Source organism: Chlamydomonas reinhardtii, chromosome 4, assembly GCF_000002595.2.
Source record: "Chlamydomonas reinhardtii strain CC-503 cw92 mt+ chromosome 4, whole genome shotgun sequence".
Lineage (NCBI taxonomy): Eukaryota > Viridiplantae > Chlorophyta > Chlorophyceae > Chlamydomonadales > Chlamydomonadaceae > Chlamydomonas > Chlamydomonas reinhardtii.
In genome coordinates, this window is record NC_057007.1 from 91,512 (window position 1) to 106,777 (window position 15,266).

The 15,266-nt window shown below is 63.5% G+C and overlaps 3 protein-coding genes across 3 annotated transcripts; 2 read left to right on the forward strand and 1 right to left on the reverse strand.

Annotated features, from left to right (window-relative positions):
* The first annotated feature begins 464 nt into the window (after nt 1–464).
* On the forward strand, nt 465–3,475 carry CHLRE_04g216550v5 (uncharacterized protein). The gene is made up of 3 exons (XM_043061703.1): nt 465–1,029; nt 1,171–1,364; nt 1,574–3,475. Exons 1-3 carry the CDS (start codon nt 828–830, stop codon nt 1,949–1,951), a joined length of 774 nt encoding a protein of 257 aa, XP_042924961.1. The 5' UTR covers nt 465–827; the 3' UTR covers nt 1,952–3,475.
* An 83-nt stretch (nt 3,476–3,558) lies between these two features.
* CHLRE_04g216600v5 (uncharacterized protein) lies at nt 3,559–9,564 on the reverse strand. The gene is made up of 13 exons (XM_043061704.1): nt 9,222–9,564; nt 9,071–9,138; nt 8,198–8,266; nt 7,813–7,935; nt 7,506–7,568; nt 7,192–7,254; nt 6,746–6,909; nt 6,400–6,490; nt 6,033–6,098; nt 5,635–5,753; nt 5,339–5,413; nt 4,818–4,920; nt 3,559–4,388 (listed from the first exon to the last, which is right to left on the reverse strand). Exons 1-13 carry the CDS (start codon nt 9,352–9,354, stop codon nt 4,335–4,337), a joined length of 1,191 nt encoding a protein of 396 aa, XP_042924962.1. The 5' UTR covers nt 9,355–9,564; the 3' UTR covers nt 3,559–4,334.
* A 130-nt stretch (nt 9,565–9,694) lies between these two features.
* CHLRE_04g216650v5 (uncharacterized protein) lies at nt 9,695–15,256 on the forward strand. Its single transcript, XM_043061705.1, has 8 exons — nt 9,695–10,307; nt 10,796–10,855; nt 11,101–11,169; nt 11,460–11,549; nt 11,876–12,166; nt 13,312–13,387; nt 13,732–13,779; nt 14,020–15,256. Exons 1-8 carry the CDS (start codon nt 9,924–9,926, stop codon nt 14,169–14,171), a joined length of 1,170 nt encoding a protein of 389 aa, XP_042924963.1. The 5' UTR covers nt 9,695–9,923; the 3' UTR covers nt 14,172–15,256.
* The last annotated feature ends 10 nt before the right edge of the window (nt 15,257–15,266 follow it).

Here is a 15,266-nt window from a genome sequence, read left to right on the forward strand (position 1 = left end):
TAGATTGCACGTTTATGTGCTCTAGCTTCGGGTGGCAGCAGTGCGCACTCATATGATGGGAAGCACGTCAGCCGTAGGACAGCCCTGAGGCTGACCACGAGGACCACGGGTCTTCTCTTCAGGCACACACACGGAGGCAAGTGGTAGCTTTATCACACGCCGGGGCCGAGCGGGGACCAGCCTAGGAGAATCGCCAAGAGAAGCCTGGCGATGCTAACCCACCGCAATCAGTTCAGCTTCGGGATCGCAGCAGACATTTGACGGCTACAAGTATCTGCACGAAAGCCATGTTGCCTGATTCCCTGGCCGCCATTGGCAGTCGCGAGGGCGTGGTCGGGCATCTGTGGGAGGAAAGGCATCTGACATTGCAGCTGAGGAAGGCGGTGGAAAGGATGGGCTGGGCCAGCAGCAGTGCAACACAACACACTTGAAACAAAATTGCAAGTGGCAAGCGGATCGCAACAATGGACAAGGACCGCGGGACATGGGCAAACGACTGGGGGGACTTTGAGCTCCAAACCCTAACTGGGAAAAGGTGAAAGGAGCCCCCGAAGTCCTGCATCGAAACAGTCGCTGATCCAAAACCGGGCACCCGAAGTTGCACATAAACCGTACTCTCATTTACTCTATCTATACCATTACTCAGGCGTTAGGCTCTGAGCGCCGTCAGCAGCCCGGCCAACCCCACTCGGTTTCAGCGGCACTAAGGCAATCCTGTTGCAACGCACCATACTCAAGCTATATGTTGTCCACGAAATACAGTCAAGAGCAATTGAACGCTTGAACCGAGAAAAAAGCCCTTCCTGGTTTTGCCCCTTCCCGCCGCAATGCCGGCTCCCGAAGTTTGTCTTGATTTTCCACTGCTCTCAGAGCAACGCAGTAATGGCAGCAAGTACGCAGCGGGGCCGGACCCTGAAGTTGTCAGTGGGAGTTCAGACGCGCCTTCGCTGCCGGTCGCGCGGCAGGTCGCACGGTCGCAGGACGGCCTCAGGGCCGTCGCCTGCGTGCCACTGCAAATGACCCATGAAGGTTAGGCTATATGTGTGGTCGGCGTGTGCATACGGGTACTCGAAGCCAAACCCTAGTTTGACTCGCTTTCCCACGAACAGCCTTTGAAACCGAGCTTCTGACAACATTCCGGACGTATGCCATTCGGGTCTTAAAACACAGGATTCCTGGCTTCCCCAGACGACGACGGCCTGCGCGCTCTGGACGCGCGGCTACCTCGCGAGGTGCTCGCCGACATTCTCGAATCGCTGAACGCGGCCGCTCGCTCGCATGCCGCGGCCTCTGCGCTGGTGTTCACAACACTCATGGTGGCGACTGCAGCGCTGGCGGCACTGGTGCTTGTACCATATGAGCTGGTGCGTGCGTGCGCGAGTTCCAACGGCGAAAACGTGGTTGGAAAACGTGGGCGGGCCACCGAACCGCCAGGATTACCCGCACGCACCCTCAATTCCCCCGCTACCGCCCCTCCCCCTCCCGCTTTGCGCCTGATACCGACCACGGGCCTCAGCACGCACCGTACGTGAACCCGCCTTCCCCCCGCATCCACCTTTCCACGTTTCCGCAGTACAAGGGCCGCAAGCGGCTGGCCGCGCTGGAGGACACCATCAAGTCCCTCAACCAGCGCTACAGCCAGTACGGCATACTGCTGCGCCGCCGTACACTGCCCGCCGGCGCAGTAGCCGCCGCCGCCGTCAGCAGCGGCCGTGCGCGGCCAACCGCCGCCGCCGCGGCGGCAGTGGCTGACTCATCCGTTTACAGCTACAGCGACAGCGCCTTCCACTCCGCCTACAGCGGCGCCGGCGGCTTTGATGACGGGCCGGCGGGGCCCATGGCGGGCGCGGGTGATGAGGTGTTTGGTGCGGGTGGCGGCAGCGCAGGTGGCGTGCTGCCGCCGGCAGGCGGTAGCGGCAGCTGGGATGTGGAGCTGCAAGTCCTGTATTGACCGGACCGGGCTGGGCCGGGCCGGAATGGACACGACAAGATGGAACATACCAAACCACTAGACGTAGAACTTGTTGATATTGGGAGTGCGTGACTGGAGTGAATGGCGTGAACCAGAATGAGAGCACCGGCGTGAGTTGTGGGGAGCTGGCTGTCTGGGGGTGGCTTGCCGCGGCACCATTGGCCAGCGGTGGTGGTGGACTTGTTGTGTGAGTTGAGGGCCTGAGAGGGCCCGAGAGGGCCAAGGGTGTGACGGGCAGAGGCAGGGGTAGAGGGATAGCTAGAGGCGCATACGGTACGCTCCAGACCGACCTGACCACTGACAGCTGGGAGCGCTGCCGACAGCCCCGGCCGCACCGCCGGCCGTGTGGTGCAGACCGTTGTGACAACTGCACTCGTCTCGAACATGCATTTTATTTAATGTTGGGTGAAACTAGCGTGTGTGTGATTTGGGGACTTCGTCAGAGTGTCCATCCGTCACGAGCCGCTGGGGCTTGTCTGATGTCCGCTGTTGTTTCACTCGCTCATTTCCAGACGGGGCCCAGTGGGAAGTAGGGGCCACAGTCCTCCACTCACTCGCACATGGACTACCGGCATTGTGTGACGTGATCCGAGAGCCAGGTCCGACCCGGACCAAAGCAGTCATGTTTGATGCCTGTTGTCCGTTGTGACTGTTCATTCTTTCCTCAGGGTGCGACTGCTTGGTGAGCCAATCCCGTGTGCATGCGGCGTGGCGTATGTGGAGCACACTCCTGCCTGTGTGTTTTGGTGTGACGTGCTGGCAGGTGCACATGCGTGCGGCGTACCGCGGACGTACGTATGGCAGGTGTAAGTGTGTGTGTGTGTGGGAGGCCGGTAGCATCTGATGCGGTCTCAGGACCTAGTGCTGACGTGTAGGATGGGTGGTGCGAGGCGGGGGGGGGGGTTGTAGATACCAGCCCATACTAAACCAAACGGGGGGTGGCGTGGGCCGCTCTCCCGTGGGGGGGGGGGGGTTGGCGTGGGACACTACCGTATCATGCTGGGAGCGGCTAGTGCTAGTATTGTATTCTTGTATGTATGTACAGTAGTGTGTAGGTTTGAAGCAGGTATGTGTATGTGTCCAGCGCAGCTGGTGCGCAGGTCATGGAAACGGCGGCCCTGCCGCCCTGGTCTTGAGTGCACCCACGAATCAGGACACGTGCCCTGCCCTGATGTGCCCGCATTGTGCTGGAGTGGCAGCGCTGACCACACGCCCACAGGCCTTTATGTTACGCTAGCTGACGTGGTGGTGGCAACTGGCAGGGCATGTAAGGTAGTGGTAGCTGCCTGGCTGGTGCTGGTGCTGGTGTTGTGGCGAGGACGTGTCGGAAGCTGCGCCCCGAGGTGCATGGCCCGCCCAACGCCCGAGGTGCAACCCGATGCAACACCCGCGAGTCGTCTGTACCGGACTACCGGTGGCCGGCAGTCTTGTTCATTCGCGCCAGTGTGCTGTACGCATCATGCGCAGGTTGACACGGTGGTGTACTTGTAATGGTGCTACCGTTCGCGTCCACACGTGCTGCGCCGTCTGACTGCCGCCTGCCAGCCGCCCCCTGCATAGAGCTGCTGCTGCTGCTGCTGCAATCAGGGCTCCTATCTTAATGTCTCCAGACATTAATTGGCCATTTTGGCCGTTTCCTAGACATTCCTCCCGGGGGCTAATGTCTGGGGCGAGACTTTGTTGGCCCGGGTTTGGGGCGGGTTTTGTCCGAATTCCTATGGAGAAGCCCCCAAACCGCCATGTGCCCAGACAAAAGACGGCGGCCACCCGGCCGTTTTTGTCTGGAGCTAGACATTACCCCAAAAACAAGATACGACCCCTGTGCTGCATCGCCTTGCAAGCACGTGGCTCAAAACAACCCGGGTGCCAACAAAGGTACGGCACACGCACGTCCGGTACGCCAACATGTACGGCACCGACCACGGCCCGCGACTTGAAAGCGCATGCGCCGTGTCCCCTCTTCAGCGCCTTGACCCAACACACACGTGCACGTGCAGCTGGTGCAGCCTCGTGGCTGGGTTCCTACCTCTGCCCTCTGCTGCTCGCTCTAGCCCCTAGCCCGGCACGGCCAGCACGGGCGCTGCTGGATCCACCACTGCGGCAGGCCCGTAGCTCCACAGCCCGCTCCCCCCTGCCGCTCCCCCTGGCCTTCACGTCCTCTCCCCAGCTCCGCCTCCAATCAACCCTTTCTGGGAATGGTGGCTACATTCCCCCCTGTCCGCTCCACACCCGCTTTCTACTCCACCGGCAACCCTCACCACCTGTGTTTCCACGTGCCTAACTCATTGATAAGCTTTCAGGGAAATCCTTCCAGAGGATGGCCGGTATATGCATAGCTGTCCCTCCATTCCTCGCCAACCAATTACTTCCAGAGCTTCTTGATGGACATGTTCTTGTCGCTGTCCTTCTTCATCACCTGCATGGGTAGGGGGAGGTGGGGGCAGAGAAGGAAGAGGGTGCGGGTGAGGGCGAGGGCGAGTTGAGGGCGCAGTATCGGGCACATGGGGGGCTGTGAGGACCAGGCACATGGAGGGCTGTGAGGACCGGGCTGAGACTGGGGCGGGGGTTGGGGTCGGGGCTGGCGATGTGTCACCGCTCTCACAGCCACAGGCGCACTCAGCGTTGCGCGGGTGTCCGGGGCGTCGGCGGCTGGCCATCGGCGACTGGCCCCACCGCCCCACCCCCCGTCCAGTTGGGATTGGGGCTGACCTCACACGCATGCCACCCGAGCCGACCATCCGCCCGCCCCACTCCCGCTCTGCTGCATTGGGTTCGATTTAGTTTGGGCTGGTATCTACATACCCCCCCCCCCCCAAACCCCCCACACATCACCCTCCCCACCCACCTTGGCCACCGCCATCTCAAAGTCCTCCTGCGTCACGTGCACGCGGCGCTCCCGCAGCGCAAACATGCCCGCCTCGGTGCAGCAGGCCTTGGCCTCGGCGCCGCTGTGGAGGGCGGGTGTGTGTGTGTGTGGGGGGGGGGGGCGGGGAGGGGGGGGGTTACATTCATGAGTATTTAAGAAGTGGGCATGGGTGCGGGGGTGAGGGGGCCGTTGCGGGTGCCACACGGGGTGCTGAGAGCAACAGGGTGCGGCGAGGTACAGTGGGGCCGGCCTGGGCGTTTGCGATGCGTGGACCTCCGTCGCTGTGAGCACAGGGCGCACAGCCCCGAGATGCAAGCGTTGAGAACCATGATAGCAATCGGGGCCGGACACCTTTCTTTTCTGTTCGTAGTCCCCGTCCCCCACCTCTCGGGCTCGCACGCCTGCCCCCACTCACCACCCAGTGCTCCGCTAGTTTCGCGTGGTTTGGTATAGTTTGGGCTAGTAGTTACAACCCCACCCACCCACCTAGCCACCCTCACCTGCAGCCCGCCATCTTGTCCGCGATCTTCTTGAGGTCGATACCGCGGGTCAGGTTCATCTTGCGGGAGTGGATCCTGGAGGGGGGGAGGGATGAGGAGGCAGGGAAGGGGAGGGGGTGTGATGGTGAAGGGGTGGGCGAGCGGACAAGGCCGTGTCCCTAGGCGCTGTGTCCCTGGCCTCGCAGAAGCACCACCCGGCCCAACGCGTGCAATCTCCTACTCCCCACCACAAGGATCCCCATCTCTCCCTCTGCCTCTCCCCCGGCCCTGGCCCCCCTCCCCCCTCAGCCACTCACTTGAGGATGTCCAGCCGCGCGGCCTCGTTGGGGTTGGGGAACTCGATCTTGCGGTCGATGCGGCCGGGCCGCAGCAGCGCCGCATCCAGGATGTCGATGCGGTTGGTGGCCATGAGCACCTGGCGGCAGCAGCGGCAGCAGCGGGAGGGAGGGAGGGGGGGGAGAGAGGGAGGGTGGGTGAGTGGTGGGGCACGGCGTTGGGGGGTTATGGGGCAGTTTCAACGAGACCGCAGAGCTTGCAGCCAGCACACAGAGCGACATTGAGGCTTGGCCCCTGGCAGGCTCCTGACACCCCCATACAACCCCCAACACAACATCCCCTCCTGACTCCTCCCCCCCTCCTCGCCCCCTCCACCCTCCCCTCCCCCCTCCCTTCCTCCCTCCCCCCCCCTCCTCACCTTGATCTTGTTGGAGGCCTCGAAGCCGTCCAGCTGGTTGAGCAGCTCCAGCATGGTGCGCTGGACCTGGGGCGGAGAGGGAGGGGGGGAGGGGCGGGGGGAGGGGTGCATGGGGAAGGGAGGGAGAGATTACATAATAAGCACGCCGTGCCGACGTCCGTGGGGAGGGGTATGAGGGGGGAGGCGGGAGAAGAGGCATGGGGTGCGGGGCCTGCGTGTGCGCACGCAGCGGTTAGAGCTGCTCCACCCACCCACCTACCCACCCATCCATTCCCAGCCCTGGTTTCGCCCTCCGCCTCCCCTCCGCCTCCGACACGTTAGCCTGCTACCCCTCCTGGCCCCCTCCCGGCCCCCCTCCGCCTCCCACCTCGCTGTCTCCGCCTCCTCCGCTGTTGTCGGTGCGGGCGCTGCCAATGGAGTCCACCTCGTCCATGAAGATGATGGAGGGAGCGTGCTCGCTGCAGAGGGGGGGGGAGGAGAGGGGCGGGGGAGGAGGAAGAGGGGGGGGGGTGCGAGGCTTAGGCAGAGAGGGGGTGGGTTCGCCAGAGTTAGCCGACTGCACTTCCCTTCGCATGGTGGAAATCCCCGCTCCCCATCTCCTGCCCCCCCCCCCGTCCCTTCCGCCCCCGTCCCTTCCGCCCCCGTCCCTTCCCCCCGTCCCTTCCCCCCGTCCCTCTCCCCTCCCTTCCCTCCCCTCCCCTCCCCTCCCTCACCGCGCCATGACGAACAGCTCCCGCACCATGCGGCTGCCCTCGCCGATGTACTTCTGGACCAGCTCGCTGCCGCTGACGCGGATGAAGGTGCAGTCGGTGTGGTGGGCCACGGCGCGGGCCAGCAGCGTCTTGCCGGTGCCGGGCGGGCCGTACAGCAGCACGCCCTAGGGGGTGGTGGAGGAGGAGGTGGAGGGGAGGGGAATGGGAATCTTGTACGACACCAATAGAGGGGTGGTAAGCGGTAGAGATGTGCGGCCAAGGCAGTCCGCCCACAGCGCACCCCGGGGCGCCGGGCCGCCAGCACCTCCTCCGCCAGACCGCACCTGGGGCACCATGCAGGCCCCACACTCCCACGCCTTCACACCCCTTCCTTGCATGCTAAGACACACGTATACATACTCCTTCCGACAACACACACTCACACGCCCACACACACAGCCCCTCACCTTGGGCTGCGCAATGCCCAGGCTCTCAAACAGCTCCGGGTGCTTCAGGGGCAGCTCAATCACCTGCATTCGTCAGGTGCGCGTGTGTCAGGTGCGCGTGCGTGTGTGTAAAGGAATTGCTGGCAGGACTGGTGAGGCGATAGCGGTGATGAAGGGGACGAGAGAGGTAGAGGCGGCCCTCTCCACCAGCCCCTACACCAGCCCACAAACCCCCGCACTTCACTTTGTCATGGAATGGTGCCCCCCCCTCCCCCGACCCGGACACCCAAATGCGTACCCCCTCTCACCCCGCCCCCCTCCCCCTTCCCTCGCACCTCCTTGATCTCCTTGATCTGCTGCTCAGCGCCGCCGATCATGTCGTAGGTGGAGTCGGGCACCTTGGTGTGTGTGTGTGTGGGGGGGGAAAGGATCAGTGCGTGTACGTATGCGTTACAGAGCACATGGGAAAGGAACACGTGCCGCACCCCACCCCACCTCCCCGCCCTCCCCTCCTCCGCCTCCCGCCTGGCCCCCCTCCTCCCCCCTCCTCTCCTCTCTCTCCCTCCCCCCGCCTCCTCCCCGTCTCCTCCCCCACAGATTCCGTCCAATCCACCTCCCCCCCCTCCAATCCCCTCCTCGTACCTTCTCCACCTTCATCAGCGACACCAGCGGGTCCACCTTGGTGGGCAGCACCAGGTGCAGCGCGTACGAGTCGTTGCGCAGGGCCACACGGGCGCCCGGGTTCAGCGCGTCAATGGAGATGTCCTGTGGGTAAGTGTAGGGGGTGTGGGGGTGCCGGGGGCAGGGGGCAGGGGGGTTGGGGGTGTGGTGAGAGGCGGGGGGCGGGGGGCATGGGCCGGCTGGCTCCGGCCAGGCCGTGTGCGGCCCCCGGGCCCGCCCGTGTCATGCCATGGGTGCTACCGTGGGGTGCTGCCCGGCCTTCCACCTTCGTCTTACGTCCTCGCCCCTCCCGCTCCAACCTCCCCCCTGCTCCAACCCCTCCTCTCCACCCCTTCGCCTTCCTCACCTTGTCAATGTCCACCACGTACTTGCCCTCGGGGTGCACCTTGACAAGCACCTTGTTCTTGCCCATGAGCTGTGGGGATTTGGTTATGGGGGTTACATGCATGAGTACTTGTTAACCACGAAGGGAGAGGGCGTGTGTGGGAGGGAGCGTGAGGGCTGGGTGTGCTGTGTTGTATCGCGTTGTGTTGTAGGCGTGAGCGGTGCTGTGCACATGGAGGGGATTTACAGGCAGGAGTGAGGCACAGCACGAGTCACAGGCACAGCTGGCATGCAGCTTCTAGCCTCCCCCCCGCAGCGGCAGGCATCCGTCGGCGGGTTGGTGTCTGTCCGCGTGTGAGCCATGCCGGGGCGACTGCCGCAATAACCCCTACCCTGCTTGCCGCTTGCCACCAGGTGCCCGTTTCCCCAGATTCACGCCCCACCCTGCTCATCCAGCCCCGGCCCCGCTCGCGCGCCGTCAGCCCTGATGCACCCTGGGATGGCAGCCATGTCTGGACAAACACGCAGCCAGACAGACACGCAGGGCAAGACGCTCCGACACCTAGCCCCAGCCGCACCCGCGCACACGCCGTTTGGTAATCAATCCCGAATGCGCCTAGAGCCACGACCACAGCTGTAGCCACAGCTTTACAACAGCGATAGCAACGCCAGCGCCAGGCGCTGTCGCCTGCTCGCTGCCCTGCGACCCGTCACCTCCGCCAGCACTTGTACTCCTCCTCCCACTCCCACCATGCACCTCCCGGCCAGGCGCCGAGCCGCCCCCTCTTGCACATACAGCTACCCTCCCTCCTTGACTCCGTCCGGGCCAAAGACATAGCGTGTTCGGTGCCCGTCGAGACGCCGGCCGTCTCGCCCTCGCCTCGTGCCCCCCTACCTTGATAACCTCGCCCACGTAGGAGCCCGGCTCTTGTAGAAGCTGCAGCTCCTCCTTCAGCATGCGGACTGCGTAGCAAGCAGTTAGCGAGGGCCCGTCAGAAGGCAACGAGTCCGGGACTTCTCGACGGGACCGGCCTCAGGTTGCGCACCGTGCGAGTTGAGCTCATTGCGCTGGGCCTCCAGGCGACGCAAGTTGTGCGTCTTATCCTTGACCTGCAGCTCAAGCTCCTCAATCTTGGCACGGTAATAGCCCTTCAGGCCCTCGCCTCCCGCCCGGCCCATTTTGGTGCCTTCAGCTGCTCGCGAGTCTGGTGTCCTTTAAGCTTTAAGAGTTGCAAGTTGACTGCTTGTTTGCAAATGTGGATGGAAATTATAGGGCTTGTAAAGAGAGAACGCGGCTGGCCAAATGCCCGCGATCTGCTAGAGGAGTTCCTATGTGCCCCTCTGTGAACTCGGGTGTTGGTATCGCAAAGCTCTTGCCTCAACTATAGCCATACCTGCGAGCAGAGGTCGGGATGGCCAGTGCAAACGCGACCGCATTACCGCATCACCTCATTCGAGCGGGTAGGCGCCTTCATCTTGCTCTACATTCAGAATTGCGCTCATTACATACGCGTCTATTGATTTGACTTGATTGCACGCGACTATAGGCTGCCAGGTGCCCCCACAAAACCCTTTGCCTTTCACCTGTGTCATTATCTAGAGTCCATTGTTACAACCACATCCTCATACTGCAAAGACGACATCGCGTTTTACAAGTTGACATTAGACGCCAGCGTGGCGAAACTGATGGTATGCGCGCTGGTGCCAGGACTCGCTCCCTGAACAATCGCTCGTCGCTAGCCCACGCGATGATGGGTCCATCAGCAAACCTCTATCATCCACGCGCGCCACCAGCGTGCACCAGCGGGCGTGTCGCGAACCCAGCGCTGCCACGGTACAGCCGCGCAGTGCACCCACGCCAACGCCCTTTGTGCCGCGCCGCGCCCGGAGAGCAATCGCCCTGGGGCGCCGCACCCGCAGTCAGTGTTATCACAACAACCTCACTAGCGGCAGGGGATGGGGAGCCAGCGGTGCCCCCCGCGAGTGCCACCACAGCTACAACTCCCGCAGCTACTGCCGCCACTAATGCTTCCGCGCCTGAGCCATCAGGTGCGGCGGCTGGGCCGGCGGCTGTAGCAGGCGGCGGCGGGGCCGTGCCGTGGCTAGCGCTGCAGCCGCCGTTCACATACATGGTGCGTGTGCTGGTATCGGTTTCAGTGTTGCCCGTTCGTCTGGGTTCAGCGTTGCGGAGTGGCGTGTGCGGCGAAGGGCGCCTGGGCCGGCGGCAGGGACTTGCCAGTGTGTGTGGTGCCGCGACGTGTGCGTGTGTGTTAAAAAGCACAAGGGGAACAAAGCAAAAAGACAGTGCCTTGTGCCGTGTGCGTGTGTTTGTGTCTCGAAACACAAGTAAACAGCTGCCTGGTGGTGATGCAACCTGTGCGCCGGCGGGCCAGGCACGTGGCACATACTCAGCTGGGAGCGCGGAGGTGATTGTCGAGGGACCGATGCTTGAGCCTTGCAGCGAGACAGATGTGCAGTGCCCTTGCTCGCAAGGGGGGATGGCACACATCAGAGGCCGTTACCGCTTTGCGCCGCACACATACCGTACACGCACGCACCTCTATCTGCATACACCTGCAAACACGCACCACTTCACGACCATCCCCGCCCCCGCGCTCAGGCCGGTGCGGACGCGGCCCTCAGTGACGCCGAACCCAGCGGCCTATCGCCCATGTGGAAGGTGGGGGGGGAGGTGGAGACGGGGGAGACGGGGGAGGGGCTTGGGAGATCCCAGGGTTGTTGTTGTGTGGGTATGCCGGGCGTCGTACACGCGGGTGGTGAGGTGCCTGGCCGGCCGAATGCGCTGTGTGCGTGTATATGTGCGTGTCCCGCCCCCCTAACTGTGCCGCCACCCTCACCCTCACCCACCACCCAACAACGGCCCTCTTCCCCGCCTCCGCTCCCGCCTCCGCCTCCGCCCCCCAGCTGCTGCTGCTGAGTGACGGCTCCGTGACGCGGCACCTGCAGCTGCTCAGCGGGGCGCCGGTCACCGTGGTGCGTGTGCGCGTGTGTGTGGGCGGGGGGGGGGGAGAAGTGTGGGGGAGTGGTGGGGAGTTGGGGCAGTGGATGAGAGGGGGGGGACCGGGGGAGTGGGGTAGGGGGAGCTGGGGGGCTTTGCCCGGGGGACGCCGCCGCGGCATGGAGCGGCGTTCGTGCGGTCCTCACGGTTCCTGGTGCCCCCATGCCCACGTCTCCAACTCCCCACTCCGCACCTAGATCTCCCCGCTCCTGCCCCTCCCCTTTCCTGCCTCTGACGCCCCTCCCCTCCTCCCTTCCCCCTGCAGGAGTGTCTGTCCATGGCCGCCGTGGGTGAGGGGCTGGCGGGCTGTCCGCCCGGCACACACCTCATACCCGGGCCGAGGGTGCAGCGCCAGGTGGGGGTGGGGTGCTGGAGGGATGCTGGAGGCGTGCTGGAGGGGTGGGGGTGGAATGGGGGTTGGGGGTTTGGAATGGGGGTTTGCATCGGAGCACAAGGTGAAGCAGCACACAGGAATGTACTTGCGATACGGTACAGGCGGCGTGTGTGTCTGGGTTTGGGTTTGCATGGTGTGAGTGGAGGCAACGGCACGGGCTTGGGCGGGGTGGGCGGTGGGCGAGTGCCCGCTGGCTGGCGTGTCCTGGCTTCCACACACACACAAACACACAAACACACAAACACACAAACACACCCGCTGTGCCGCCCTGCCGCCCCCATGCACAGGTGGTGCTCCGCTGTAAACCCACAACCGCCACCGCCACATCCGCCACCGCCACCCCATCACCACCGCCGCCGCCCGATGCCGACGCCAGGACCGGCGCCCGCCCTCCGGGCCCTGGCGGCGACCCCGCTGCGGGCGACCCCGCTGCGGGCGCTGCTGCTGCTGCTGCTGCTGCTGCTGACGCGGATGGCGCGGGTGTGCCGCTGGTGTATGCGTGCAGCTGGTGGGCGGCAGACACGGTGGATGCCTACCTCACAGACCGCAGCAAGCCCATCTGGATCAGCCTCAGCCAGGTGGGCGGGGCCTGGGTGTGTGTGTGTGTGTGGGGGGGGGGGGGGTTACATTCATGATTAGTTAAGGAAGTGGTAGACGGTAGACCATCTTGCGGAACATGAAGCGTTACCGACGATGTCGACCAGCTCTTGGCTCCAGCTCGAGCTCCAGCTCCAGCTCCAGCGCGTAGACCCTCCGAGGTAGTGTTCCCGTTTGATATGGGGGGAGGAGGCGGGAGGAGGCGGGGGGGGGGCGAGATTGTGGCGGGGTTGCATCGTGATGGGTTTCACAGTGCTGGGCTTGCGTTGTGGAGCTCCCACGTCCCAGTCCTGCCCCCTCTCCTCATGCCTCCTTCTGAACTCCCCTGCCCTTCACCCAGGGTTGCCTAGTACGCGACCCTCTCTCCATAATACGCGTATTAATACAGCGTACTAGGATTTCTAGTACAGTACGTTAAAATACGGTGCATAATACGCTGGTCCAGGAAATCCGGGGGGAAAGCCGATTCAAACACGACACGCGTGCCCGCACCATGCCCGAGTCGGTGTGAATTTGGATTTGCGCGGCCATAGTCTTCTAGCGGAATTTCCTTCAACTTATTATACTCGTATTGTTATAAGAGAACACAGCTGCAGTGCGGAGAGCAGCCATTGTTCGCGAACTTCGACGGACATCCATTCCAGCACCCCTCGCGCCCCTCGCCCAGCCACGGCGCTGCCACGGCCCACCCCGCTGGTTTCCCCAGCACAACGTATTTTCCAACGTACTAGCCGACGAGGGCAGCGTACAGTACGTAGTACATAGTACGTAGTACATAGTACGCATACTACGAACTATGCAACCCTGCCTTCACCCCCGCAAAACACACACACACACACACACACACACACACACACACACACACACACACACACACACACACACACACACACACACACACACACACACACACACACACACACACACACACACACATATACACACACACACCTCGTTTTGCTGCATCGCATACACTGTCTTTGCGCTATGTTTTCCTTGTGATCTTTAACACCCGCCCCCCCCCCATGCGTCGCGTGTGCCCGCTGTACCTCTGGACGTCGGCACTTCACTTCATATTTGATACACACCATCCCATGGATGGCTACCCCCCCCCCCCGCACCCCAGGGGCACGTGGAGCTGTACCGGGAGGTGCATGCGCTGTTCCGGGGCCAGGCGCCGCCCGAGCTGGAGGACATACTGGGTGGGTGGGGGGGGGGTTGTAAATACCAGCCCAAACTAAACCAAAACCAACGAGCGGGGGGAGGGGGAGGTGTTGAGAAGAGGCAGAAGAGGGAGGGGGAGGGTTGGGGAGGGGAGAAGGAGGACGGGGCGGGGAGTGGGAGTGGGAGTGGGGGCGAGAGGCGCGCCGCGAGTCGTGAGGACTTCCTCGCCCTGATGCACGCCTCGCCCCTCAGCACCCCACGTGCATCCGTACCAACACCCGCCCGCCCGCCGCCCTCCGGCTTTGGGCCTTTGCTGCCTTCTCTCACACACATCCACATACGCACATACACACATGCTGGCTCCCCCTCTCGACACGCACAGGGTGCAAGGGGCCGTTCTGGGGCCGGCACTACGTGTTCTGGTCCGCAGGTGCGCGCGTGTGCCAGTGCGAGCGCGAGTGCGAGTGAGGGGGGGTGCGTGTGCTGCCAGAGGTACGCGTTGCCCTTTTGCGATTTCCGCTCAGGGGCTGTGTGTTGTGGATGGGGGTTGGGAGGATGGCCGCACATGAACTCCCCACCGCCCCATGCATCGGTTTAACAACTCGCGCCAACGCACCAAGTTCCAGATTCTCTCATGTAACACACTACATCTGACCAAACACACGTGCAGGCAAGCCGCTCACGCTCATCTACGAGGTCTTCTCCCCGCGACTGGGCGCCTGGCTGGGGCCGCAAGAGCCGGCGGCAGCTGCGGCAGCGGCGGGCAGCAGCAGCGGCGGCGGCTGGGCGGCCGGGGCGCTGGAGGAGGGAGCAGGGCGCTAACAGCAGCGGGTGGCAGGACCCGCCACCCCAGCTCGTTCTGCAGCCCGCGGCGGCACCTGCATAGGCACCGGTTGTAGCGGCAGTGCTGCTGGTGCTGGCGGCGGCTGCGGCGGCGGAGGAGGAGGAGAGGAGGGGAGGCGGAGAATACGGATCAGGCGGTGCCTCAGGGCTGAGGGGGGCGTGACGGAGGCGCGGCGGGGAGTTAGCAGGAGCGGCGGCGTGGCGGAGGGTTGGAGCGGCGGCAGCAGGAGCGCCGAAGCGGCTGGGAGCAGGAGAGGCCGGGAGTCGGAGCGGCCAGAGCAGGAGCGTACTGAAGCAGCAGGTGTGCGTGCGTGTGTGCGTGCGTGAGGGCGTGCATGTGTGTGTACACTTGTGCTTCCGACTTAGCTGTATGATCTATTCGGGTGGTGGCACTTACGTACCGTATCAGTGTGCGCCACGGCCGAAGGCCCACTCTGCCACGCCTCAAACGCTACAAACGCCACGCGCGGGGCAGGCTGCAGATGTGATGCGGGTGGACACTCGAACTGGGTATGTATGGAAGGCAAGCCGCCCTGGTGCGTGTGGGATGCGGATTTCCGTGTATGCCGCTGCAACTGCGTAGCCTGCCCCCACACACTCGACCCTGGCGACCCCCGCCGCAGCATGCGCCCAACCCACACCTAACCGGCGTCACCGGGTGTGGTCGACGTGGATTTCTTACGTACGCGTAACGGAATTCGCAGTTATTCGGGGTGAGTAGAGGCATAAAGCGGTGGCGACGCTTGTGTGACGTGCTCCTTTCGTCGATCGATAATGTGCCGCTCAAAGCACAAACAACTAATTCTGGCAGTCGCATGGCCATGAGATTTTGTCGCCAGGTGCGTCGTCGGTTTGGCAAAGCCGCAACATTTAGACGCGCCCGCACTAGGACGCTGCATTATGCTCATCATAGTATCAAAAACGCATGTCGCACCGCGCGTCTTCTGCTCTGCCAGACCGGTCAGCCGGTCTGCAATTCGGCATCATGCGCGGGAAGGTGCGAGTCGGATCCAATGGATGCCCAACCGCCACAACCGCCGCCCACACCGGCTCCCGCATAAATTCCTGAACTTT